At 37.2% G+C, this 25,503-nt stretch overlaps 1 protein-coding gene across 1 annotated transcript in view; it reads left to right on the plus strand.

Moving 5' to 3' along the window:
- ND-42 (NADH dehydrogenase (ubiquinone) subunit ND-42) overlaps positions 1-25,503 on the plus strand; it is a 116,725-nt gene that overhangs the window by 34,861 nt on the left and 56,361 nt on the right. Inside the window, exons 3-4 of the mRNA XM_090382835.1 lie at positions 9,444-9,565; positions 21,518-21,606. Coding sequence (XP_090238961.1) covers positions 9,444-9,565; positions 21,518-21,606 — 211 coding nt within the window. The remainder of the gene's footprint in view (positions 1-9,443; positions 9,566-21,517; positions 21,607-25,503) is intronic.

The following is a 25,503-nucleotide window of genomic DNA, read 5'->3' on the forward strand; positions in this document are numbered from 1 at the left end:
ATATGGTTAGAAGATTGCAATCAGAAGCGAATCCCATTAAGTCAAATGGAAATTCAAACGAAAGCTACGAGTCTTTTCAATGCACTTAAAGAAAATGCAATAGAAGAAAATTACGGAGAAGATGAAACATTTTTGGCAAGTTGTGGTTGGTTCTTTTGTTTTAACAAAAAAGCTTGGGGATTCATAATGTCCGTATTGTAGGTAGAAGTGCAAGTGCAGACAAAGATGCTGTCAAAAAATTTCCTAAAGAATTTATAGTAATTATTTAAAAGGTGGGTACAAAGATAACGAAATTTTTAACGTTGATGAAACGGGTTTGTTTTGGGAAAAAATGCCTTCTAGAACTTTTCTATCAGAAAATGAAAAAACTCAACCAGGTTACAAGGCATCAAAAGATTGTCTGACACTTTTGCTGTTTGGAAATGCACCTGGAGATTTTAGACAAAGAACAGGCATATGAGGGAGCAGAAGAAGTCCAGAGTGCAACGAAGGAAAAAGTCCAGGCTAACAAAAGAGGTAGGTGTGAGAAAAAGAATTTTCCTTAAAAGAACTTGAAAAATGTTTAGGTCAGTGGAAACTGCTTCATATTTAAATATGAATCATAATCCATACGTAGTGTGTAGCATTAATGCCTGACAAGTGTTAGAAAATGCCATTCAGTGTTACTGAGAACTCTGGCGCCTCCGTAGCCAGGTGGGAAGGAGCAACAGTGCGTAGCACATGCTTCTTGATTAGACCGGGGTTCGAGCCCGTCACCACCAAATACGGAGGATGCGGAAAGGTCAGGGAATGACCACCGCATATTCCTGGAGCAATATAGCCTTAGTTGCTAATGCTCCTAAAAATCAAAAAAAAAAAAAAAAAAAAAAAAAAAGTTACTGAGAACTCCACAAAGAAAAGAAGAAAAACGTAATGGTGCATCTTAGATTAGATTGATTTTTTTTTCTTTAATCAGAAAAATTTTAAAGTTTATCAATTAATTTCGTTCTTAGTCTACCTCATTACTATTTGTATTTATTATTTTTCTAACTAATCATGCATAATTATTTCTAATATAAAAAAAAATCCTTATGATACCCACGTATCATTATTTTTCCCACTGAAACTGTTCCCCGTTTAGTGCTGATTCAGTTAGTGCAGTAGTTTTTTCCAAGGCATCAACTGCACTGTGAGAGGTATTGCTGTATGTATAGTATAATGTATACTGTAGCAATACCTGGTGCATTGTAAACGCCGAGTGAGTAAAGTACCTGCCTGGCAACCCAAAGGTCGCGGGTTCAATTCCCGCCTCGGGCTTGGATCAAAGTACTGCAAAAACCTTGGGAGGTGCAATATAGCCACAGAAGTCGATGCGCCAACAACTACCAAATCAAAATCAATCAAGCATTGTAAACACGAATGCCTACCACTGTGTTCCTAATTTTTTTTTTTTTTTTTTTTATGAGAACCCCCAAACACGAGAGGTATTATAACCTATAGTACTTAGTACCGTGCTTGGGTTGGAGGTTGAGAAGATGAAAGAAGATATTTGTTGATATTGGACTTGAACTTCTGTAGATTGTAATTTTCAGGAAATACGTATGAAGGAAGGTTGTTCCAGAAAACGGCAGTTGAATGAATAAATGAGGAAGATGAAAAGTTGGTTCTGTGGGTTTGAAGTTGGACAGTAAATGGATGTTGGCTGGTGGCGGCACGTGTTCGGACTGTTTTGAAAGAGAGAGCTGGAATTATAGAAGCCAATTCAGAAGAACAGTGCCCATGGAAGTATCTGTAGAAGAGGCACGCAGCAGAAACAGTGCGTCTATGAGAAAGCGAGTGGAGAGACTCTGTTAGAGATGAATCATTAATTAACCTAACAGCCCTCTTCTGAATGGAATCCAGAAGCCTGAGAGAGGTTTTGGGGGCACCACCCCAGATGTGGGAACAATATTCCATGGCAGGGCGGATTTGCGATTTATACAGAGTGAGCAGCTGTTTGGGAGAAAAGTAACGCCGAGAGCGAAAGAGAAAAACCAAGTTTTTTAGATGCAGAGGAAGCAATATTTGTAATGTGCTTGTGCCAAGAGAGATTAGAAGTCAGGGTAATCCCTAAAAGAGATATATCATTTTGCCTAGAAATCGGAGTGTCACTAAAGATAAGCATAGGAGCAGAAGAATCCTTTTTGCGAGATATAAGACAAGATTGAGTTTTAGAATGGTTGAAATCAACTAAGTTGTCTTTGCCCCACTGGAGAATTACCTGAAGATCGGCATTTAAGGAATTGGCAGCAGATTTTCGAGAACTTGAAGCTGATTGTGCTGGACAAGGTTTCTCAAAATGGAAAGTTGAATGCAATGTGCTATCATCGGCAAAACTATGGATAGGATTGCCAGTCAATGGAAGAAGGTCATTGATATACAAGAGGAAAAGAGTGGGGGAAAGAACTGAACCTTGGGGGACACCGGCATTAGTGGAGAAGTTAGAAGACAGAGAGCCATCTACCATCACCCTCAGTGAGCGATCAGAGAGAAAACTGGATAACCAATTACTAAAAACAGTTGGCAAACCATAAGATGGAAGCTTGTTTAGAAGACCTTTATGCCAAACACGATCAAAAGCCTTTGAGATGTCAAGAGCAACTACTTGTGTTTCACCGAACCTTTCCATTGAATTAGTCCATAAATGGGTAACATAAGCCAGAATATCACCAGTGGATCGACACTGACGGAATCCATACTGGCGATCGTTGATCAGACAGAAGGATTCTAGGTAGTTTAAGAGTTGGCGGTTAATTGATTTCTCCATTACTTTAGAAAGAGTAGAAGTAATTGCAATGGGACGATAATTGGATGGGAGGGATTTGTCACCCTTTTTAGGAACTGGCTGGATATGAGTAAATTTCCAAGCAGAAGGAAAAACACCTTTGGAATAAGAAAGTGAAAAAAGGCGGCAAAGAATAGGAGTAAGTTCAGGAGCACAGGTTTTGAGAACAAGTGGAGAAATACCATCAGGACCTGGAGCTTTCTTAGCATCAAGATTCATCAAAATCCTTCTGATATCCTTTTGACGGAAGACCACAGGAGGCATTGAATGGAGCGTGTTAGGAATGGTGGGAGGTGTTTTACCAAGATCATTAATACATGAGCTGGAAGAAAAATGGGATGCTAGCAGGTCAGCTTTATCGTTGGCTGAAGTGACAACAGAACCATCTGGTTTGGACAGAGGTGGGAGCAGAGATGGGCAAAAGTTGCGGCCAATAGCTTTGGCAAGAGAACAGAATGCTCGGCTACCATTAGGGCAAGAAGCAAGTTTTCTACTCTTAGCCTGTTCAAACTCTAGTTTGGACTGATTAATAACTGCTTTACAATTGTTGCGAGCTTTGGTGTAGGCAGAAAATGAAACTGAAGAATTAGAAACAAGCCAATTACGATATGCAACGTTCTTCTCTTGGACAGCCTTAGCACATTTATTGGAAAACCAAGGTTTAGATAAAGGACGAGATTTTAAAGTGGAGTGTGGGATAAAGGATTCCATTCCTGCAAGAATAATTTCACTGACACGATCTGAGCAAACGTTGACATCAGAAGTTTTGAAACAGTAATCAGACCAAAGAAAAGAAGTCTCGCAGGTCATCCCAATTTGCATTCTTGTAATGCCAAACAATACGAGGTTGGGAATAGACATGAGATAAAGGTTCCATTGGAGAAGAGACAATCACCAAGTTGTGATCTGAAGTTCCTAAAGGACCTCTCACTTCAACCTTGTACTTAGAAGGGTTGTTTGTGAGAAAAAGATCAAGCGTATTGGCTGGATGATTAGGATTGTCCGGTATTCTTGTAGGTAAATGAACAATCTGTGCTAGGTCATTAGTAATTGCAAAAGCCTCAGCATCTCGACCTGCTGGGTCAGTGTGACTAGAAAACGGAAGCCAGCTGGAGTTGTGAACGTTAAAATCACCAAGGAAAATTACCTCACTGTTAGGAAAGTTGGACTGGAGAAAGTCAAGTTGCAAAGAGAGGAAGTCAAAGAGCTCCAAGTGATTAGTGGAGTTGGAAGAACGGTAGAAACAACAGATGAATTTTACACAATGAGGTAGAGAGATTTTAAGCCAGAGAAGATCAAAGAGAGGAGATTCCAAATTGCCAAGTCTCTGACAGGGAATATCAGAACGGACATATGCACAAGTACCACCTTTGAGGCGAAAGGAATCATACAGCAAATAATTTGGACATCTGAGATGAGCAGTAGTTGAATCAACTGATAACTGAGATTCAGTCAGAAAAAGTACATGGGGTTTGGAAGACTGCAAGTGGAAATGGACATCGTTGAGATTAGAATTGAGACCACGTATATTTGTGAAATGAATTAGGAAGTCCTTGGGAGGTTTAGATCTTTTCGCAGATAAGCTTGCTCTATTATTTTGACAATTCGTGGTGTATTCAATATTTGGATATTTGGAAATTTTTGGATATGGCGTACATGTGGTAAGAATATACCCAGATCCTTGACATAACGTGGCCTCGACAATGCTCCCCGCATACACACTACTCGGACTCCCTCCAGTCACTATCTGGCAGAGTAGAGGTAGCAAGATTATACACTAGCTGATCATCCGGAAGCTTCCTAGAGAGTTACCAATAGGTTCAGTCCGGTGTACTAACTAGCGGCCGGCATGCGAACACCGTTTTAGAGCTGTACCCTCGAAATGTAAGGAATATTGGATCTCGCCATGATGTTCATCATAACCTCAAAAGTCATCAATCATACTGCATGATGGAAGAGATAGGGAAGGGTTGACTGGAACTTAGCTCTAGAGATTAAACATGGGTTCCACCACTTCAAGCCTCCAATAAGCACAGTAGTGGTATTGCACCGGTTGATGAGAGTCATCTACCACCCAGTACTGCCTGGTAACATAGAGGGGCGGCATTCCTCCATGTGATTTGGGCACCACACCTTGACCCCTGCTTACGTTGGTTCACACCTGGGTGGTCACCCACCATGTACTTGTGCATGAAGGTTATACCCAGTATTACTAACAGTCCCACCATCGTGAAGGTGCAAGCAGAGGATTTGGCTGTCATAGACTGTCCGGACTTCGCCGAAATTGGGTCCACTTTGACTTGAGTGTCACCCGAATATCAGTTCCATCAGCGTTTTAGACTCCCTGGTAGCAAGAACAGCTTGTCTGGCATATCTGAGAGAATGTCTGTGACAACATCAAGGACCAAATTGAACTGGATTGCTATTTTCCTCATGTTGACATGTATAATTCTGAAAAGCCTTCTCTCTCTCTCTCTCTCTCTCTCTCCCCCCCCCCATATGAACTTCTAATATACAACTAGTGCACACACTGACTGGTTGCTTGCATATTTTTGCTCTGCCAACCATTTCTTGTATACCATGCACAACCACTACTCTTCTGGCCATTATTATAGAAATACTAACACCTGCTCTCTAGGTGTCTACAAGCATTCTGTGTTCAAAGCAGAGATTATTTGAAGAAAAATTTAGAACTGTGCAAGAAACTACAAGTAGGAAAATTGAAAAGGAAAATAAAATCATATATTATATTATGTTTCCTTTATTATAAATATAAATTATATATATATATGATCAAATTAATCCAAAAATTAAATAGAGAAATAAAAATTATATATTAAAATAAATAAAAAGAATAATAGGAAAAGCTAACATCAGTGGCAGCAGAAAAGCACAATCCACTACATGTTGCGTATAATAAGCTAAATTAAAATAGAAAATATTGCCAGTAGCATGGCAAACCAGTAGAGTGAAAATGAACTGAACCAAATAAAATAACAATAACAGAAAAATATGGGGGGGGGCGGAGTGAAGAAGAAAAGGGTAATGTGGAAGCAATGTTCCTAAAATAATTTAGAAATTAAACCAATTAAAAGAAATTTAGTGGTGCCCCCTCGATGGCACCCATTTCCGAATTATGTGAAATCTCACTAAGGTGGAAACGTAAACTAGCAACATTACATGACCAAATAAACTGAAAATTAATACAATAAAATAAAATAGACTGACCATTATGCTTCATCTCGACAGAGGATCACGAGGTCAATAATAGTCAGGGTATCACTGCATTTCGAACATTAAACAAATCCATGCAACAACGGAATGATACTAGGATCAAACTGCCGATGCAATAGATTTGCATAGCAGCGAAAAATAATAAAACAGAAAGCCTAGTACTCACATGGCCAAACCACACCACTGACAAAACAATAGTTGAACTGAAAATATATAGAAACAAATTAGGCTATAGATGGCAGTATTAACGTAGTGTTAGCACATCATCAAGCTACCCCCATTTAAATATGATCAAATTAATCTGAAAATTAAATAGAGAAATAAAAATTATATATTAAAATAAATAAGAAAATTGGCTTAATTTCTAAATTATTTTAGGAATGTTACTTCAACACTACCTTTTCTTCTTCTTCTACTTTTCTTCTTCATCCTTCAGGCGCCTCCGTAGCCAGGTGGGAAGGAGCAGCCGTACGTAGCACACGCCTCTTGATTAGACTGGGGTTCGAGCCCGTCACCACCAAATACGGAGGATGCGGAAAGGTCAGGGAATGACCACCGCATATCCCGGAGCAATATGGCCTTAGTTGCTAATGCTCCTAAAAACCAAATAAACAACAACAACAACAATCTTCACCCTTCCCCCATATTTTTCTGTTATTGTTATTTTATTTGGTTCAGTTCATTTTCACTCTACTGGTTTGCCATGCTACTGGCAATATTCTATTTTAATTTAGCTTATATATATATATATATATTTATATTATATTAGTGATAAAAAAGAAAAGAAAGTTAAAACGACAGTAACTGTACCTAATATCCTTAATATTTTATAATATTATATATATATATATATATATATATAGTTATTCTTTTTGTATTATCATTCTATTGTGGTTTATTCCATCTTTGTTCATTTTCTTAATTACAGGTATTTTCTACACATAGGTATTATAGTTAATACATTACTGGTCTTTAAGCTAGCCTAATCTCGGTTATCTTAATTTCCCATGGCCTATACATTCAGGATTTTTCAACTTGTTACGTATTGCTAAAAAAATCATATCAATTATTGATGAAAAACTGTAGCAATACTATTTTAAAACAATATGATATAATATTAAACATATTTATACGTTTTTGTATTACATCTTTATACATTTTTGTATTACATCACATGGACGTCAATCCCCTACTTCATCGGGGGCTTTGAGCGGATTGACGGTCCATTCGATGTAATGCATTTCTTACTTACCCGTTTCTGTTTGCATCTATCACAGCTTTGCTATTTTATCCAATTACTAAATTCTAAGTTTCTATTTTTAATTTTTTGGTCCCATGTTTATCTTAATTGTTATTAGTTAAATCAGTACTATTTATTATAAATTTATTATGAACCAAATTAATTCCCCATAATTTCTACAGCAACTGTGATAGAATACACAAAGCCCAACGGGTAAGTTTATTTAATATATTGCAATAACAGAAACGGGTAAGTAAGAAATGCATTACATCGAATGGACCGTCAATCTGCTCAAAGCCCCCGATGAAGTAGGGGATTGACGTCCATGTGATGTAATACAAAAATGTATAAAGATGTAATACAAAAACGTATAAATATGTTTAATATTATATCATATTGTTTTAAAATAGTATTGCTACAGTTTTTCATCAATAATTGATATGATTTTTTTAGCAATACGTAACAAGTTGAAAAATCCTGAATGTATAGGCCATGGGAAATTAAGATAACCGAGATTAGGCTAGCTTAAAGACCAGTAATGTATTAACTATAATACCTATGTGTAGAAAATACCTGTAATTAAGAAAATGAACAAAGACGGAATAAACTACAATAGAATGATAATACAAAAAGAATAACAATATATACTCTGTTCGTACCCATGCATTGCTAAAACAGCTACTGGGACAACAGAAAAAGCTAGAGATAGAAATAAATTAAGTAAAACTACTATAAAAGCATATTAAAAATAAAATACAACATGAATTATCATATTACAAAAGAATAATATATATATATATATATATATATATATATATATATATATATATATTGCAATAATTTAAGTGAAGAAAGAAAAATAATAATTTTTTATTATTTTTCTGTAATAAAAGTACCAAATGATTGTGTATATCCTTAAGTTAAAATTTTTTATTTTCATATTCACTTTTGTCCTCATCGTTATTGTCTCTTATTTCTGGAATTACTTAAACCATCTTTGTTTCTGCTAGTTAAATTCAAATTTCTTCTATCTTTTTCTTGAAACCACGTAAGAATTGGCGGGCAGGGATTCCATTTGGCTAGATTGGGTATGTTGTGATGGATGTATAATTATTTTTCTTCTGTTGATAACAACAGATTCCCTCCCCGAAGTGACGTTTAGATTATTGGCACTTATGCACCTCTTCACATATGCAGTGTGCGGTGTCAGTGCCTCTATCCTGGATAATATAATTATTACCTCTTTAAAAACTGTATAAGATTGTTATATACATTGTCAATTTTTATATAATTATTCTGTACAAAACTAATATTAGAATTGCATATTTGGATTTGAGAGCTGCACGATAAAATAACATCTGGTTCAAAGACTTATGATTACTTGGGTTACTCCCTTTCATTTGGATGTTATGACATGAGTCGTGTCATCATCATAGATACGTCAGTCCATTTTCACAAAATCTTATAAAGGGGCATTGAATGTGTATATGCTGCATTTAGTGGTAATTATAGGAATTACCATACAAGAAATAAATTGGTAGATATCATCAGTAAGAGATGGGGTGAAAACACACCCATTCCCGTTATTGAGAGAGTGATGGAATATAAATATAATGTAGTATTATTGTAATATGATGAACAAGTCAAAAAATAATGAATAGTGATAAATTAAGTGCTATATAGAAAATGCACATTGTCAGTGATGACTTCAAGATTTCAGTGATTCAGCTCAGTCCTCGAACTGCCAAAGTATATTACTGTAAGATTTGAGCTTTTTTTTTTTTTTTTTTTGTTAGTTGTTGGCGGATCAGCTTCTGTGGCCATAATGCACCTCCCAAAGTTTTTGCATTTTACTCTGATCCAAGCCCGAGGCGGAATTCGAACCCACAATCTTTGGGTTGCTAGGCAGGCACTTTACCCACCTGGCTAGCCCGGTCGGCAAGATTTGAGCTGTAATGGTTTCTGTTGTTTAGTTGGGCTAAATCCCTGTCATCTTGAACTACTTGAAATTGTAATTATTTTTATTTAAACTGAAATAATTATTACTGATGTAATAAAATTTCAGTTTTAATTAAACTTTAGCATTCTTTATTTAAGTTCATAAACTTTTGAATTAAGTATAAGATTATTACCCAAACTATATTTTTACAAATTTCTTTATTGCAGCTCGCCAATATTACTATGACATGAAAGAGCGAACTATTATAGAACTTATGCGTCCACATTTGATAATATATCTGGATATTCCAGTTGACACTGCTATGGAAAGAATTAAGAAAAGAAATAGGGTAAATTTCATATGTGAACTGTTTTTCATAACATTTGAACTTATAAAAAGTCTATTTGATTTTCAGCATAGAGTGCAAACATTTAATCCTTATGTTTCTTGACTTATTACTGCAGTGCATAATAATATTCTTGTGCAATTGCCTCCTAATAGCAGAGAAGAGTAATGTCTGATTCTTGCTGTTGTCTTGCATTCCGTTACCACCATCAGATTCTTTTTTGGAGTTGCTCTGGCTTTCTTTGTAAACAGAATGTAAATCATTCAGTTTAAGGATTTTTTTTATCTTATCTGGAGAGAAAGAGCAACCAATGTAAAATTTGGGTTTCAGTCATAATTTGACAGAAACCCTTCATAATTGAAAGTCATCTAGGAAAAAAGTAGATACTTCTTAATCTTCAAAGTTACTTTAAGAAACTATGTACTTGTATAAAATGAGCATATTCCTTCTAGCAGTATAACTACTTTATCACAAAACAGCCTTTAATTTAGTAAAGGCTATTTTGTACTTTGTGATAAATATTTATGAGCTGTATAACAAATTTATTTACAAAACTTTATCTAGAAATCTATCTGCAAATTTGTGTTGGTTTTCAGCTACTTATGCAAGTTTTACAGTTGTATTACTAATATATTTATAAATCTATCATTATAAATGTGTGATCTTGACTTAGAAGAAAGCGGAGGAGGTACCAAAGATTGTCGTACATATATTCATAAGTCGATATTGTATTGCACAGGTCGGCAAGTAGTTTTCATTGAAAAAAGAATATGAGAACTAGTTAGATCTGAATGCTGATTCCAAATCAATTTTTGGTTTTTCCTCTAGCATGTCTAGATTTTGTGCTGAGACTGATCATATACCACTCACATACCTATTTGTCCAACCTACGTGAATGTAATGTGTAATTATTTGAATAACATATTAATTATTTAATATGTAATTCAATTATCTAATTATTTTATTATAAATTGTTTCGGATAGATTTTATGATGATTTTTTTTTTTGTTTTAAAAAAACCCCAATCATAATAGGTATTAAAACCTATAGTACTTAGTACTGTGTATGTGTTGAAGGTTCAGAAGATGATAGAAGATAATTTAAATTGTTGTAGGTTGTAATTTTCAGGAAATAGATGTGAAGAAAGGTTGTCCCAGAAAACGGAAGTTGAAGGAATAAATGAGGAAGAAGAAAAGTTGGTTCTGTGAGTTCAAAGTTGGGCAGTAAATGGATTTTGACAGGTTTCTGTACATGTTTGGATTGGTTTTGAAGTGGGGAGGGAGAATTATACAATACAATTCAGAACAGTACCCAAGGAAGTATCTATAGAAAATGCATGCAGCAAAAATAGAATACAGAGAATGCAGAGACTTTGTAAGTGATGAGTCATTGATTAACCTAACTGCCCTCTTTTGAATGGAGTCTAGAAGCCTGAGAGAGATTATGGGGATACCCCCCCCTCCCAGATGTGGGAATAACATTGTGTGGTAGGGCAGATTTGAGATTTGTATAGAATGAATAGCTGCTTAGAGGAAAAAGTAATGCTGAGAGCAAAAGAGAAACCCAGTTTTTTAGATGCAGAGGAAGCAACATTTATGATGTGCTTATGCCAAAAGAGATGATAAGTTGGGGCAATTCATAATAGCGACATGTGATCTTATCTAGAAATCTGAGTATCATGAAAGATAAGCACAAGAGAAGAATAATCTTTTTTGTGAAATATAAGATAGGACTGAATTTTAGAAAGATCGAAATTAACTAAGTTATATTTGCTCCACTGGAGAATTACGCGGAGATCAGCATTTACCAAATTGTTAATGGGTAGTTGAGAAGTTGAAGCTGTTTATACATGGCAGGATTCTCAAACTGGAAGGTGGAATGCAATGTGCTGTCATCAGCAAAACTATGGATAGGATTTCCCGTCAATGGAAGAAGGTCATTAATATATAGGAGGAAAAGAGTGGCAGAAAAAAAACCGAACCTTGGAGAAATTGCATTGGTGGAGAAGTTAGAAGATCCAATCAGATTGGTCAGACAAGATTTCTACTTAATAAACCCATGCTCTCTCTGAAGTATAATTGTAGCCTGGTCTAGATGGTCCCACATTACTTCTTTAACCAGTGACTCCATTATTTTCCCTGGAACAGAAGTTAAACTAACAGGTTTGTAATTACTTGTGTCATCCTTTGATTCCTCTTTGTGAATTGGGGATATATTCTCACATCTCTAGTCTGCGAGGACCTAACCTGAATCTCTGAATCCAAGGATGCTCTCATAATTATGGCTAATGGTTTGCTTACTTCCTTTTCTACCAGGGAATTTGCTCCCTTAATATAATTAAAAAATCCCTTAATATAACAGATGATACAAAGGTTGTTAATGACAGTAATGGCAGTGTGCTACTGCAACAGGATCTAGATAATTTGGGCAGGTGGGCTAAGAAGTAGCAACTGAAGTTTAACCTTGACAAATGCAAAGTACTGCATATGGGTAGAAGTAACCCCAGAGAAACGTACCAACTGTGTGGTACTACACTTAAGGTGGTAGAAAATGAAAAAGACCTGGGAGTAATTGTGCAGTCAGATATGAAGTTTTCTGAGCAATGCAGACAGGCTGCCAGGACAGGTCATGGGGTTTTGTCAATGATATATAGGAATTTTGCTAGCAGGGAAAAGGAGGTGATTATCCCTCTGTATAAGGCAATGGTCAGGCCACGCCTTCAGTACTGCGTACAGGTCTGGAGACCTCATTTTAGGAAGGATGTAGATTTACTTGAGTGTGTACAGAGAAGGGCAACAAGATTGGTGAGGGGAATGAAGGGATCCTCTTACCAAGAGAGGCTTAAGTTCTGCAAATTGCAGTGGCTGGAGACTAGGCACCTGCACGGTGATCTGATTGAGGTGTATAAGGCCTTGAATGGGTTGAGCACGCTGAATTCTGATGGGATCCTTCCACTTGTTCAGATTATGAACCTAAGGGGGCATAAATTCAAATTAAGAAAAGACAGATGTAGAATAGATGTGCGGAAATTTGCCTTTAGCCAGCGGGTGGTTAATTGCTGGAACAAACTTCCATCTGTCGTTGTAGAAGTTGATAGGTTGAATAAATTTAAGGAGGAACTGGACAGGCATTTGGAGGGAATGGTGTGATTTTTTTTTTTTTTGGCTGATGCTGCATAAGCTCATACACTTGCTTCACATGCTACTACTACTTAAATAGAAGGATGCAAGAATATTTGTTGATGCTGATGAGGCAGTGTTAGGTAGGATGAGGGGGGAGATAATTGTTTAGTTGGGCTAAATCCCTGTCATCTTGAACTACTTGAAATTGTCACAGATTAACAATAGTCACAGTCACAGTACAGGCAGAAATGAAAGTGATTCTTTCACTGCTTCTTTTGAAACATGTAGCAGCCTGGAAAGCAAGGTACCAGAGATTTCAAGACCTGGAAAGGTTATCATAGAACAAGTAAATCCATAGGCTGTGCTGAGTAACTAAGAGTAAGAGTAGGTACATGTATACTTGCATGTGCACCAATACTAGAAGCATAATAAATAAAACTGATGAATAATGTGTTACTGGTTAAAGAAATAGTAGTAGTAATGGTAAATGATTTAAGAAAGCAAGCTTATATAGCATCAGCCAAAAAAAGACACAGTTCACCCATCCATATGCTCCAATAATTTTTCTAGCTCTTCCTTGAATTTATTCAAACCACCCACTTCCGCAACAGCAGATGGAAGTTTGTTCCAACAAGGTAGTTGACTGAAGTCGAGGATTGTGATTGATGCAACCATCTTTCCTTAACTTGAATTTGTGCCCCCTTGTGTGTTTGGGCTCAGCAAGTGAAAGAATACCATTAACATTCAGCTTACTCAATCCATTAAAGACTTTAAACATCTCAACCAGATCTCCCCGCAGGTAGGCACTGCAGGGAGATCTGATTGATCTCAAGTTGCAATTTGCAGAACTGAAGCCCTTTCTCAGTAAAAGCCGCCTTTTGTTTCCTTCACCAATCTGCTTGCCCTTCTCTACACCCATTCCAACAGCTCTACAACCTTCCTGAAGTGAGGCCTTTAGACATGTATACAGTACTCAAGATGCAGCCTTATACAAAGGGATAATCACCTCCTTACTCCTGTTACAAAGTTTCTGTATATCATTGACAAAACCTCCATGAGCTGTCCTGGCAGCATGTCTATGCTGCTCAGAGAATTTCATGTCTGACCCTGGGGAACTCAAATAATATTAGTCCAGTGCTTCTCAAACTCTTATCATTCACAGATCACTTCAAGCATTCTTTACTTATTGCGGACCACCGGGTAGGGTTTCCTTACATCTGTGAAAAAAACTAGTATTGGATTGACATTTCAAAAATCCTGTTTTTAGCCAGTTATCCATGTTGTTTAGTATACTATTAGCATTAGTAGAGGCATATGATGCAAGAAAGCAAGCTTATTCAGCATCAGCCAAAAAAAAAAAAAAAACACACCACTCCCATTTCACCCCTCCGTTCGCTCGAAATACCTGTCCAGTTGAGCCTTAAATTTGTTTAGGCTATCAACTTCAAAAACAAGTGATGGAAGTCGGTTCCACCAACCAACCACCCGCTGGCCAAAGGCAAATTTCCGCACATCTATCCGACATCCGTCCTTCCTCAATTTGAATTTATGCCCTCTGAGCTGATTATTCTGAGCAAGATGAAGAATCCCATTGGCATTGAGCATGCTCAAACCATTCAAAGCCTTATACACCTCTATCAGATCACCTCGCCGGTGCCTAGTCTCCAGACTCTGTAATTTGCAAAACTTAAGCCTTTCTTCGTAAGAGCAACCCTTTGTTCCATTCACTAATCTTGTTGCCCTTCTCTGTACCCATTCCAGCAGCTCTACATCCTTCTTGAAATGAGGCCTCCAGACCTGTATACAGTACTCAAGATGTGGCCTAACCATTGCCTTATACAAGGGAATAATCACCTCCTTATCCCTGCTAGAAAAATTCCTGTATATCATTGACAAGACACCATGAGCTACTCTTGCAGCTCGTCTGCACTGCTCAGAGAACTTCATATCTGCCTGCACAATTACCCCCAGGTCCTTTTCATTCTCCACCACTGTCAGTGTAGTATCGCAGAGTTGATACGTTGCTCTGGGGTTACTGTTTCCCATATGTAGTACTTTACATTTGTCAATGTTAAACTTCATTTGCCACCTCTCAGCCCATCTGTTCAACCTATCCAGATCCTGTTGCAGCAGCATAGCGTCAGTGGTGTCCTTAACAACCCTGCCAACCTTTGTATCATCTGCAAATTTGGACATTAAACTTGATATCCCCTCATCAATTTCATTCATAAACACCGAAAACAACAACGGACCCAACACTGAACCCTGAGGAACTCCACTAATAACATTAGTCCACGTTGAGCAGTGTCCATTGATTACCACTCTCTGTCTTCTGCCGCTCAACCATCCCCTTATCCATAGCAGCAATTTGCCTCCAATGCCACACTGCTCCAATTTGTGCAGCAGTCTTCCATGTGCAACAGTATCAAAAGCCTTTCTAAGATCCAAATATATAATATCAAAGTTATTCCCTGCATCCAGTTCTTTTGTGACTACATCATAGTATCCAATCAAATTGGTCAGGCAAGACCTGCCCTTAACAAAACCATGCTGCGTCTGAGCTATAACTGAATTCTTGTCTAGATGATCCTGCAGTGCTTCTTTAACCAGTGCCTCCATTAATTTACCTGGAACAGAAGTTAAACTAACAGGTCTATAATTACTTGTGTCAGCCTTTGATCCTCCTTTGTGAATTGGGGTTACATTTGCACATCTCCAGTCTATGGGTACCTCCCCTGAGTCCAAAGAAGCTCTCATAATTATGGCTAGGGGTTTGCTTACCTCCTTTGCTGCCTCCTTTAATATAACTGGATAGATCCCATCCACCCCAGGTGCCTGGGATCTATGCTGAGTATTGGGCTGATATTAAATTCCTAAAATGAATAATTCCAATCTCAAATAAAATATCACTTGTTAATTAAAAATATACTAAAAAAAACTCGCCCAACATATACAATCAAATAATCACTACAAATTTTTAGCAGTTATTCTTGCACACTAGTTTTGTGAAAACAAAAAATGCTTTATGAATACACAAAAACAAATCCAATACATATCACATTCTCAGATGCTGGTGATTGACTGTGACAGATTAAAGCTTGTAGCCCCACCAACAGTGCCCTGGTGACACGCAATGTCTTACATTGTAAGCCTTACATTCCAATCAGGAGGTATCCCTTACGTTGTAAGGGTTACCTCTTGATTTTCGACAACAGAGTAAACAGTTGATTGCCAATTTTAATTTTATTTGTGATTATATTTTATACTTACAATAAAATTTACCTTTCCCACGGAGCACCTACAACTAACTCACAGACCACTGGTTGTTTGCGGACCACAGGTTGAGAAACATTGCATTAGTCCACAAAGAGTAGTGCCCTTTGATAACCACTCTCTGTCTTCTTCCAGTTAACCATCCCTCTATCCATAGCAGCAGCTTGCTCTTAATACCAAATTGCTCCAGTTTGTACATGTCTTTTAGGTGCAACAGCATCAAAAGCCTTCCTGAAATCCAAGTATATGATGTCAAAATTTTTTTTGCATCCAGTTCCTTGATCACTGCATCATAGTCACCTGTTAGATTGGTTAGACAAAACTGCCCCTTGAAGTAATGCAGGATCATCTAGACAAGGCTGCACTCGTACTTCAAATGCAGTTCCTTGAAGCATGGGTTTGTTAAGGGAAAAGCTTGTGTGACCAATTTGATTGGATATTATGATGTGGTCACAAAGGAACTAGATGGAAAAAAATAATTTTGATATCATATATTTGGATTTCAGGAAGCTTTTGATACTGTTGCACATAAAAGACTGCTGTACAAATTGGAGCAGTGTGGAATTTAGGGCAAGTTGTTGCTATGGTTGCTGCTATGGGTAAAGGGATGGCTGAGTGAGAGAAGACAGAGTGGTAATGAGTGGACATTGCTCTTCGTGGACTAATGTTATTAGTGGAGTTCTCCAGAGTTCAGCGTTGGGCCCATTGTTGTTTTCTATATTTATCAGTTTATATTGATGAAGGCATAATGTCTGGGTTTGCAGATGTTACAAAAGTTGACAGAGTGGTTAATGAAAGTATGCTACTGCAAGAGGATCTAGAAAAGTTAAGCAGATCGGCTCAGAAATGGAAACTGAAGTTTCACATTGACAAATGCAAAGTACTGCATATGGGCAGCAGTAACCCTAGAGTAACGTACCAACTGTGTAGTACCACACTGAGGTTAGTAGAAAATGAAAATGATCTGGGGTTAATTGTGCAGTCTGATATGAAATTCTCTAAGCAGTGCTACCAGGATAGCTCATGGGGTTTTGTCAATGATATAGATGAATTTTACTAGCAGGATAAGGAGATAATTAACAAATTGTATAAGGCAATGTTCAGGCCACATCTTGAGTACTGCATACTGGACTGGAGACCTCATTTTAGGAATGATCTATAGCTTCTCTAATGGGTACAGAGAAGCACAACAAAATTGGTGGGGGAACAAATGGGTGCTCTTGGCAAGAAAGTCTTCAGTTCTGCAAATTGTAGCATCTGCAGGCTAGGCAATTGTGAAGTTAGAACTTCCAGCTGTTGTTTGTTGATATCTTAATTACATCATTTGCCACTAGTTTAAAGCTACCATAGGCTTCTGTATCATCTGATAATTTGTAAGCATCCCATGCATTTTTTTTCCCTGCTACATGTCTCAATTGTTCATCTGACATCCATTTAGATCTAAGCTTTAAACTGTATTTCTTAATTTGTATGAAAGGCCTAGTAGAGTCTATGATTATTTCCCTGAATGCTTCCCACTTGGAATTTTTATTGGTAGCACAATTAGTTGGCCCCCCTGTACAGAATTTAAAAACTCTCTCTACTGTCGTCTCCTTTACAAAAGCAAAAACCCTTCCCCTTACCCTTGATGGTAGTTACATCATTAAGTAAATCCCAAATCAGTACACCCTGATCACTGCCACTTACTAGTTCTTTTATCTCAGATTCTTAATGCATAAAGAATCACTGTTGATAATGAGGTGAAGAATATTGCTCTCTCTTTTTGCATCTCTAACATGCTGCTGTAGAAAACAGTCATCCAATAAATCCACAAGTCTTGCTAATGTGTGAGTGAATGTTCCACAAGTTTCAGTCCCCATTATAGGACATTTGATTTACTCACCCACTATTTCTCTTTACAGTTGTCCATTGTAGTCATCACAGTCATTTGATATATAATGCATTCCTCCTCTCATTTTGTTTTTCCAGTGCTTGTGTTACACAAAAGTCACTCAGCGTTGCACTGGCCACACATTTCAACTGCATGCACTGTCTTAGATGTGCTTCTTGGCTAAGATCATACCCCCCCCCATCCTGCCTATTGTTTCTGTGTATGTTGTGCTCCCCATATTCAAATTCTGCATCCCTTAAATCTGAATAACACAATATCTCTGATATCCCCACAATGTCTGCATTTGATGACTTGACCAGCACTTCATATTCATCAAATTTATGTACTATGCTCCTAGCATTAGTGTATATGCAAGTATACATGCACATATTCTTACTCTTAGCTATCCTGACACAGTCCATGTTTCCTTGTTCCATGATAACTCATAGCATGCCTTGAAATCCCTGTTACCTTGCTTTCTGGGCTGCTGCATGTTCCAACAAAAGCAGTGCAAGAATCACTTTCATTTCTGCCTTTAGCTATTGTTGATCTATTAGTTTGTGTATCCCTCCCAAAGCTAACAGCTTTCCAACCCACCTAACATTGCTTCAATAACACCAGCAAATATTCTTGCACTCTTTCTGTTTAAGTGTATCCCAATGCTGTAGGCATAGTCTCTCCCCTATTAAGCACAAACCATGCTGAGAAAAATTCTACCCCATGATCCTTGCACAATCTCTCCAGGGCCAAATTGATTGACAAGGCTCTCATAAAATTGATAAAATATACAGAATATGCACCAAAACAGATGAGCTTTTGGAACTCTATGCCCTTTTGTCAGCTCATTAAATGTAGTTCATGAATGGCCATAAAAAGTTAGAAATGTAACCATGTGCTCACATGTGATGATAACATAACAGATGGAAAATTATATCTAACACTGAAAAAAGAAGTGGGGGTGGGGAGGAGTATGGAAGGGGGAGAGAGAGAGAGAGAGAGAGAGAGAGAGAGAGAGAGAGAGAGAGAGAGAGAGAGAGAAATGGAAGTAAGAGAAGTGGAGAAGGAAAGAATTATTATTGAAGGGAAGTCAGTTGTGCTTGACGAACAAATGAGCTAATAAATATGGTAATATTTGGCACAGTCAGCTGTTTCAATGTTGCAAGTGTTGAAATACTTGACTATTTCAACACTTGCAATTTTGAATTAGTTGACTGTGTGAATTATTTTTATTATTAGAATTTGCATTAAACAGCTCAAAAATTGAATTAAATTAAAACTATCTGTCATGATTGCTGTCGGCATTGTTATCTAAACCAAGTATACTATAATAGAGTACTATTTGATTGTTTTTATCCTATGGTGCTTTGATTTTCAAATAGATCGCCGCCATGTTAAATATGTCCCATGGTACCCTTTGATGAGACAACCATTCAAATCAACCCTGCTGCTCACACCAATATCAAAAGGACATCTATTTGGATATCCTGTGCTCTGAGCCTCCTACAAGAATCCCACAGTTGGAACACTGCATGTGGAAGGCTCATGTGTACTCAACATAAATAGATGTCTTAATCTAAGTGATGATAGATTGATGTCTCCTGCCAAGATGTCGAGCACAGTGAATGTGAGTTATGCAACATCTCGGCAAGACAAACATATGAATAGTGGGAAGGATAGGCTGTTGCAACAAATTTGGAGGGGGAAGATGCCTCACAGGTACATGATATGTCACATACTTGGAATTGTATATAGTCCAGGACACAAAAAGGGTATATGTGTTTCACCAGTTCTCTCAACGTAGCAACCTCATGGCTGTTTTCTGTGATTTTTTTTTTTTTTTTTGTGTTGTTGTTTGTTGGATTTATGGTGCAAGGGCTATTAAGGCCATAATGCACCTATCACAATCTTATTTGGTATATGATCGTTATATTACTTTTTTGTGTATATTGTGTGTACACTGAGTGGACAGAAATCATGGGATACCTACCTAGTTATGGGTAGGCAAATCCTTTTGCCCAGATAAGGGCAGTCGAACAGTGAGGCATTGAATCCACTAGTTCACGAAAGCGTTCCACAGGTATTTCCATCCATGCTTCTACACCACTGTCCATAATTCCGTCATATTCCTGGACGGAGAAACCAAAGCTTGAACAGACTTTTCCATAGCATCCTAAAGATGCTCCACATGGTTCATGTCTGGTGAATGGGGAGGCCATTCCATGATGGTAAAATCTGCAGAATGCTCTTCAAACCATGTTATAGTCACCACGGCTCTGTAGGCGCCTCCGTAGCCAGGTGGGCAGGAGCAGCAGTGCGTAGCACATGCTTTTGATTAGACCAGGGTTCGAGCCCGTGCCCACCAAATACAGAGGATGCGGAAAGGTCAGGGAATGACCACCGCATATCCCCGGAGCAATATGGCCTTAGTTGCTAATGCTCCTAAAAACCAAATAACAATCAACAACAACCATGGCTCTGTGAAAGGTGCATTGCCCTGTGGGTGCACGATGACCATGAAGGGATGCAGATCCCTTCATGGTCATCTGCATCCCTTCCATGTGTTAGTTGAACACGCTCTAGATCATTACCGACTGTCCACCTGCCTAGACAGTTCCTTGTTGACATGACACAGGTGCAAAGCTTCATGCAGTTTCCGCCAGATATGCACTCTCCCATCCACTCTAAATAACTGGAAATGGGACTCATCGGATCAGGAGAAAACTATCTCCAATCATCCAAAGTCTAGTTCTGATGTTCTTTCGCCTGGTCGAGGCTCTTATGTTATTGTTATTTGGTTTTTAGAAGCATTAGCAACTAAGGCCATATTGCTCCGGGGATATGCGGTGGTCATTCCCTGACCTTTCTGCATCCTCCGTATTTGGTGGTCACGGGCTCGAACCACGGTCTAATCAAGAAGCGTGTGCTACGCACTGCTGCTCCTGCCCACCTGGCTACGGAGGCACCTCGCCCGGTCGAGGCATAGTCCTGGGTCGTGGTGTTAGCAGTGGGACTCTGGTGGGTTGATGGCTTCCATAACCAATTGCGGCTAATGATCGCCTGACAGTCTTGGTGCAGACATTTCTGACACCTCCCTCATTGAAGTTGGTGGTGATTTGTGCCACTGTTGCTCTTCAGTTGGCTGAAACAATGCGACACAGACGTCGACGGCCACGTTCATCCACTACCTTTCTCCGCCCACAGCGCTGTCCATGATAAGATGTTATTCCGGAAATAGCATATTCCTGATACACCCTTGATACTGTCGAATGGGGATAGTTCAATTTCTGTACCACCTCCACAATAAGAGTGACCCGGCTTTGGGCACCCACTATCATCCCTCTTTCAAAGTCGGTTAACTCATGACATTTATCCATACTGACATCGAATTACTGTCTACGTGAATGCAGTGTACCTATACGTATACCTGCTAAGCAATGGGTTCGTCTACTAGCGAGACGTTGCCCAGGAACCAGGTATCCCACTAATTCTATCCTTACAGTATATTTCATTCAATTTATATTTTCTTTTTATGTATATATTATTTTGTATTTTTATGGTTACATTATTTTTACTGTAGTTTTTATTTATTTTGCTATCAATGTTGCAAAAATTTTATTATTATACTATGATTCCTGATGCTCAAGGCCTTACTGCCGTTATGCATTAATTCTGTTTTTTTCTGTTGTATAGCCTCATGAAATGAATACTGAAGTTCTTAGCAAAGAATACCTTGAATCTTTAGAATATTTTTACAAACAGAATTTTCTCAAGGAAATTAGGTAAGAGATGGTTATTAATAAGAAATTATGATTAATTATTATTATTATTATTACTGATTACGAACATCGCTGAATAGTGTGAAGGTGTTATGCACATTGACTGTTTTTTTTAATAGTGCATGAAAGTATAGTGAAATAGCAGTAAAACATCTGGAAATATAATAGAGTTTGTGTGATTGTTTTTATCTCATGGTGGTTTGATTTTCAAATAGCTTTCAAATACTTTTATGTTAAATAAAATATGTCCCATAGTGGCACCATATGATGAGATATAAAAACTTGTCCTTTTGTCAATACTTAGCTGTAAGCTCATCAGCGCCGACCGGGCTAGCCGGGTGGGTAAAGTGCCTGCCTGGCAACCCAAAGGTCGCTGGTTCGAATCCCACCTCGGGCTTGGATCAGAGTAGAAAATGCAAAATCTTTGGGAGGTGCAATATGGCCACAGAAGCCGATGCGCCAACAACTAACGAAAAAAAAAAAAAAAAAAAAGCTCATCAGCTTGTGATTCTTTGCACATTACAACCCAGCAGTTATGCTCAGCTGTTTAATTTTTGTAACCTACCCATTAATTAATTAATGAAAGAAAATTCATGTGATGCAATTGAAAAAGGTATTATTTTCATTTACATCAAAATACTTTTAACACATAACATACTCGTGTTAACATTGATTACTGTGGACATTGTTATCAAAACAAAGACAAAAGTGAACTTTTTAGGTCTGCAGCTTTGTCATATGTAATTTTTCTAGTTTATTGTTGACCTGTTTAGATCTACAAATTTTGAGAGAGTGATTATCTTCATTATACCTAAATGCATATTAGGTTACAGTATTGCCCTCTATGGCTACAAGGTCAGAGGGTCTTGCATTTTCTTGGGAAAATTAGCTCCTATCTTGGTAAAATTTGCTTTGACTTTGTTTTAATTTGAAATGATCATGCACTGGCAGACAGAAACTAAGGCAGTATTTTTCAATTGATATTCTGCAAATATTGGCTAAGTTCTTTGTAAGATGTTCCACCAAAAATTATCATTCGCCTACATTATTTTTACACACTTTAAAATAAAAAGAAGGTATATACTCAATATGCCCATATTATGATCTTGATAATTTGTCACCTGCCTAATTAGCCACACTGCTTGTTTTGCCTTTTTTTTTTTTTTCTTTCTTTTAAAGTAAGCTACTCTCCCATTGGTTTATACAATATAGCTCTGTATGCCTCGTAATTTGTCATGTTAATTAATTAGTTGCAATCATGAGGATCCTACCAGTAACAAATTGCTGAGATTGTATTGTTTACTAAAAACAAATTCTTATGATGTAATTAATTTGAATTGTTAACAGATTTTATTTCAAAATTCTCTACAACCTTTGTGTAATTTATTCAAAGATTCTAAAAGATCTTGCAAGCTACTATATAATTGCACAGTATTATTCCTATATTATAATGATACAAGTTTTACACCTTCCTCTAAACTTAGAAAGGCATTGAAGAACTGTTTGCTTCATACTTCTAAAATTTACATCTTTAACTTTCTCCTTATCGTTTTTGATTATATTTGTTATGGTTTTCCATATTTGAATATTTTGAATATTTTTAACTATGCTCCAAAATATTTTTTCGACTTCCTGCTATTTGCTTTCTATATTTTTCCAAGATCTTTCTTTAACCTCTTTTATACATATCTTAGCTCTCCTGCACTTTTTTTTTTTTGTTGTTATATTCCAATAAGATTTAATTAGCTTTATTTGCCAGAAATTTCTTATATTTTCTTTTCTCTCTTTTTTTTAACTGCCTCTGATTTTTTGGGTCTGAACTTCCTGTCTTTACAAAACTTCTTCCTATGTACTTCTTTTGCAGCTTCTACTAAAATTCTCTTATGTTTTTACCATTCCTCATCTAAAGTCATATTAGCATCAGTAATGCAATTGAACTTTGGAGAAACCTGTTTTCTGTTCTTTATTTATTTATTTAATGATTGCAGGCATATCTTAGAGCAATTTGATTTTTGTTTAACACTTATTTTTAGCGCTAATTATAATTTTTAATTTTATTAACATATGATGGTCACTTCCAAACTATTATATGCTCTGAGGCAGCCACTTTGGGTCTGAAGAATTCACAAGGTAGAGAGTAGACAAAAACATCATCAAATTTAGTCACACAGGCTTGAACTATGGTCAACTGAAACGCATGTACTAATGTACTCATGTTTGAGCACTTAGCTATGACGACCATCTTATATCAATTTTAGATCCTTTTCTCTAAGGATGTAATCCATTATGCATGCTCTTCTTGCCCTCCATATAACCTTGGCTACCTTTATTCCAAAATGCTGTGTTTGTAATTAAGAGTGCATGACTTTAGAAAAGTTCTAATAGCCATTTACCATTATTATTAGGTTTACCATTATCCTCAAGTTTTCTTAAAATGCCATTGTAGATGTAAATTGTCATTTCCCATATTCTGTTTTTTAAATATCCTGCTGTTTAAATTTCCAGCAATACAGTAAACCCCCGCTATTCGCGGGGGTTACGTTCCTGAGAAATTCGCGAATACCGAAAACGCGAATACTGAGTTATGGCTCCCATAGTAATAAAGGGGTTCCGTTCCAAAGTATGAAATATATAAGAAAAACTAGTCTAAAATTTTGTCTATGTATGTATTATATGTACCTTCATAATATGACATGTACATAGACAGTACATAGTGAAATGCAAGCATATAGCATCGAAATGAAAATAAGAAACAATTTAATATTAAATCTAATATTTATTAGAAATTTCAAACCAGCGCCTTTGCTAGCAAAAAAAAACATCCCGCCAGTGCTATCAGCAGTTTCGCTAAAGTGTTGATAGAGGAGTTTTGCCTTTTCGCGAATGATGAGTGAACTTAACGGAATTTTATTTCGAGTTCGGTCTTCTATCCACAGATTTAAAGCCTTTTCCATTTTTTCTAATTTAACATCACGAGTTACAGAGCAAATTTTTGAAGCAATTAGCGCGTTTTCACGGACACTACGGTGGATTTTTTCTTCCGATTTCTTGATTGATCGTACCGTTGACTCATTGATTTTATAATGTTTTGCCACTGAGGAGACACTTTCACCATTAGACATTTTGTCTAATAACTCAATTTTATTCGCTAATGTTATCACCTTCTTTGATATTTTCACATTTCTCTTTTTATTCGTAGCCATATTTTTGTAGGGGTTAGAAAGAACTTGTCCACAATAAAGTCACTTTCTTCCGTTAACGCACTCGAAAAAGTCTGTTTTACACTGCAAAACGGTAGATTTATCATTTTTTATAAGCATATCAATTTATAAATTGATAAATTTATTCAGTTTATAAGCATATAAATTAAAAGCAAACGACGAAACCTTCCATGACTAACACATACTGAACAAGGATTACCGAGAAACATCCACGCTCGCGATTTTTTCACCCCTCCCCCCCCCACCTACTGAGCGCTGTTTTGACTGGGAAAGATAATTTTAGCCACGCCCATGTTTTTTATGGCGGAAAATATTCACGGCGCTTTAAAATTCACATTTTTTCAGGTTTCATTTTATATTAAATCGGCGATCGCGAAACCGCGAATACAGATACCGCGAATAGCGGGGGTTTGCTGTACTATTCTTTATTTGTTATTCATTCCCACTGTTATTTCTAAAATATTAAAGAACTCTTTTATATCATTTTTTTTTTTTTTTGAGCCTTCAGCTGTGTCATATGTACACATAAATTTCATCACCCAACTTTCCATCTTAAATTTTGCCCATCTACTGAATGATGCTTCCTGGCCAATTGAACTTTCTTCCAAACTATTTCTGTACCTATACCTCTGATGTATTTTGCTCCTAGAATAAATTAATTTTTATAGTTATGGTCTAG

This window comes from Mastigoproctus giganteus, chromosome 10 (assembly GCF_048544385.1).
Source record: "Mastigoproctus giganteus isolate SK-2022 chromosome 10, ASM4854438v1, whole genome shotgun sequence".
In the NCBI taxonomy this organism is placed as follows: domain Eukaryota; kingdom Metazoa; phylum Arthropoda; class Arachnida; order Uropygi; family Thelyphonidae; genus Mastigoproctus; species Mastigoproctus giganteus.